Source organism: Haplochromis burtoni, unplaced genomic scaffold (assembly GCF_018398535.1).
Source record: "Haplochromis burtoni strain Fernald_Lab_line unplaced genomic scaffold, NCSU_Asbu1 Contig_5042, whole genome shotgun sequence".
Classification (NCBI taxonomy): Eukaryota; Metazoa; Chordata; class Actinopteri; order Cichliformes; family Cichlidae; genus Haplochromis; species Haplochromis burtoni.
Window position 1 is genome coordinate 1 of NW_024587403.1, and position 2,467 is coordinate 2,467.

The 2,467-nt window shown below is 39.8% G+C and overlaps 1 protein-coding gene across 1 annotated transcript; it reads left to right on the forward strand.

Moving 5' to 3' along the window:
• The first annotated feature begins 1,296 nt into the window (after positions 1-1,296).
• On the forward strand, positions 1,297-2,381 carry LOC102314597 (dynein axonemal heavy chain 6). The gene is made up of 3 exons (XM_005953688.3): positions 1,297-1,603; positions 1,742-1,876; positions 2,000-2,381. Exons 1-3 carry the CDS (start codon positions 1,460-1,462, stop codon positions 2,165-2,167), a joined length of 447 nt encoding a protein of 148 aa, XP_005953750.1. The 5' UTR covers positions 1,297-1,459; the 3' UTR covers positions 2,168-2,381.
• Positions 2,382-2,467: the final 86 nt, after the last annotated feature.

The window sequence follows — 2,467 nt, forward strand, 5'->3', positions numbered from 1 at the left end:
TTACACGATCTCAATTTACTTATGTGCGATCTCATTTCCAAATGACAACGATTTTAAAAAAAAAAAAAAAAGATGATGACGATTGTACCCTATTTTGATCCGGGACGCAATCTGCATGAAAACAAGCGCTCACACTTCCTGCTCAACAAATGACAAGGGCGGAGCCTTATACCATGTGATACAGAAGCTGGCTGCTAAAATTGGCAGGGAAAAAACAATGGAGAGCACGTTAGGGATGACGAGAAAGTGACAGGAGAAAATCCGTCAACCACCCAAACATCAATAACGGGAACCTTGTACAGCGCTTCCCTATACACGTCGAACTCCCGCAAGCACAAAGACATTACGGAGGCTATCACTTATCACCTGACCAAAGATATGGCTCCCAAAATGAGGGATTTAGGAAAATGATCAACACCCTAGACAAACGCTACACAGTGCCGTCCCGCAACTATTTTTCTATTGTTGCACTACCTGCTCTATACACGCAGTGTCGAGCAACGGTGGAGACGGAATTTCAAGCAGTACAACATTTTGCGGCAACGACAAAATGTGAGACATTTGTTGTTTTTATGTTTATTTATTGTTTTTATGTTCAGTCTCAACTGTTACGAAGTTGATGTGCAGTTAATAAGTGCAATAAATATTTATACTGGAAAAGAAAATCGTGAGAGAATCGTGATCTCAATTCTAAGCAAAAAAATCGTGATTCTCATTTTATGCAAAATCGTGCAGCCCTACTATTTTGCTCATAATGCAATACACTGTTAGCACAGTGTAAACCATCTCCAACGACACCTAAAACCTCTGAGCCGTCGATCCCAAACCAAAATCTAAATCAAACAGCATCCATAAGCATTCCACCCGACCCTCTTCCATTCAATAAAAATGCTCAACAGGATGAAAATAATAGCGGTAATTTTAAAAAAGCTATGCCTTTAACAAATGTACCCATCCTGCGGTCTATTCGCAAGCATCGCGCACACAACCTACAAGACTACCGTCTCATATTCATATAAAAACTACTTTCACTAAAAATGTCCCTGCAACAGACTTATTACTGAACATACACACCGATGCGATGACAGGTACAAGTCGAGTCCCACCACACCATAGAGTCATCCTGTAACACCCCCGCCAATGCTCAAAACCAAGCCCTCGACATGGTTCGTCCTACTTCCAGCCTGGTCAGCAGCTCAGACCAAAACATTTTACTGCGTATCGTACTCTGTATGATTGTGTATGTGACAGATAAAGCTTGTGTGAGGAATTTGTGATCATGGTAGCATATTTTACATTAAAAAAACAATATAGTGCTGTAGTACATCAGTAAACAGTATCTATAGTGTACAGTGAATAGGTAGTTCCAAAATATGTCTAAAGCAATTTTCTGTCATAATTGCCACTATAACTGGAAAACTTAACTTCTCTCTTCTTTTCTCAGCCCTTAAAGGGTGTGATGTCAACCCCTCCTCTCCCAAGGCTTCCCATCAAGAGTTACAGACTATGGAAATCTTTCTATGTCTGGCACAGAAATGTTCGTGCCAACAAGATGACTTTGGCCAGGAAGTCACTACAAAAAAATTTGTTTATTGTCATTCCGGTATGTGCATGTACAAATTGAGGTCTGTTTTTAGTGATCTCGAAATATTTTCAGAGAGAGAAAGTCTTTGAATTATACAGATTTTAATAAGAGTGCGTTTCTTTTATCATATTCTTCACATTTGTCTATGTTAATCAGAATCTAAGTCCTGCACTGATGGATATTAGGAAAATGTGCTGCCAACTTATTGAAACGGGCTTCTGTCACATGAAGAAAAAGTATGCATACACACTGCAGGAATTCCAGGACAGTAAGATCAAACAACTACGAGAGGTGCAGTTGCATAAGAACTTTTCATATATGTATGTATATGTGTATGTATATACTGATATTGTCTATTTCATTACATTGGTTATAAGGTTATTATTACATTATTGCTTTCTTCCTTATTATCAGGCATACAGCGACCTGAAGAGGTTTCATGAACTAGTAAAGGAGAAGACAGTTTATACCTGTGGCCGCTACTTGATGGATGCTAAAGCTCGTGTTGGTGCGTACATGATGTGGATACTATTTAAGACACACACTGGTGGCCATGAACTAATTGCCACTGTGGCTATATAAGCCACATAGGTTAACCTTGGTTTCAAAGCCTTTCTGAGCAGGTTGGAACTGGAGAGATGGTCTCTTCACTCTGAGAATCTGGTTACAATGTAACCAACTGTTCTCTTTCATCTCTCTGTCTTACATATTTCATATTTAAGAGTCCATATGAACTCCATGTGTCCATAGGCTCATATGGACTCTGTATAATTCAAAGACTTCCTTCAGTGGGCTCTGTAAGACACCATGAGGAAACCAAGCATATGCAGCTGTTCAGGCAGTTCAGGCATTAGGCTAGACCCCTGCTAGCCACATGGGCAC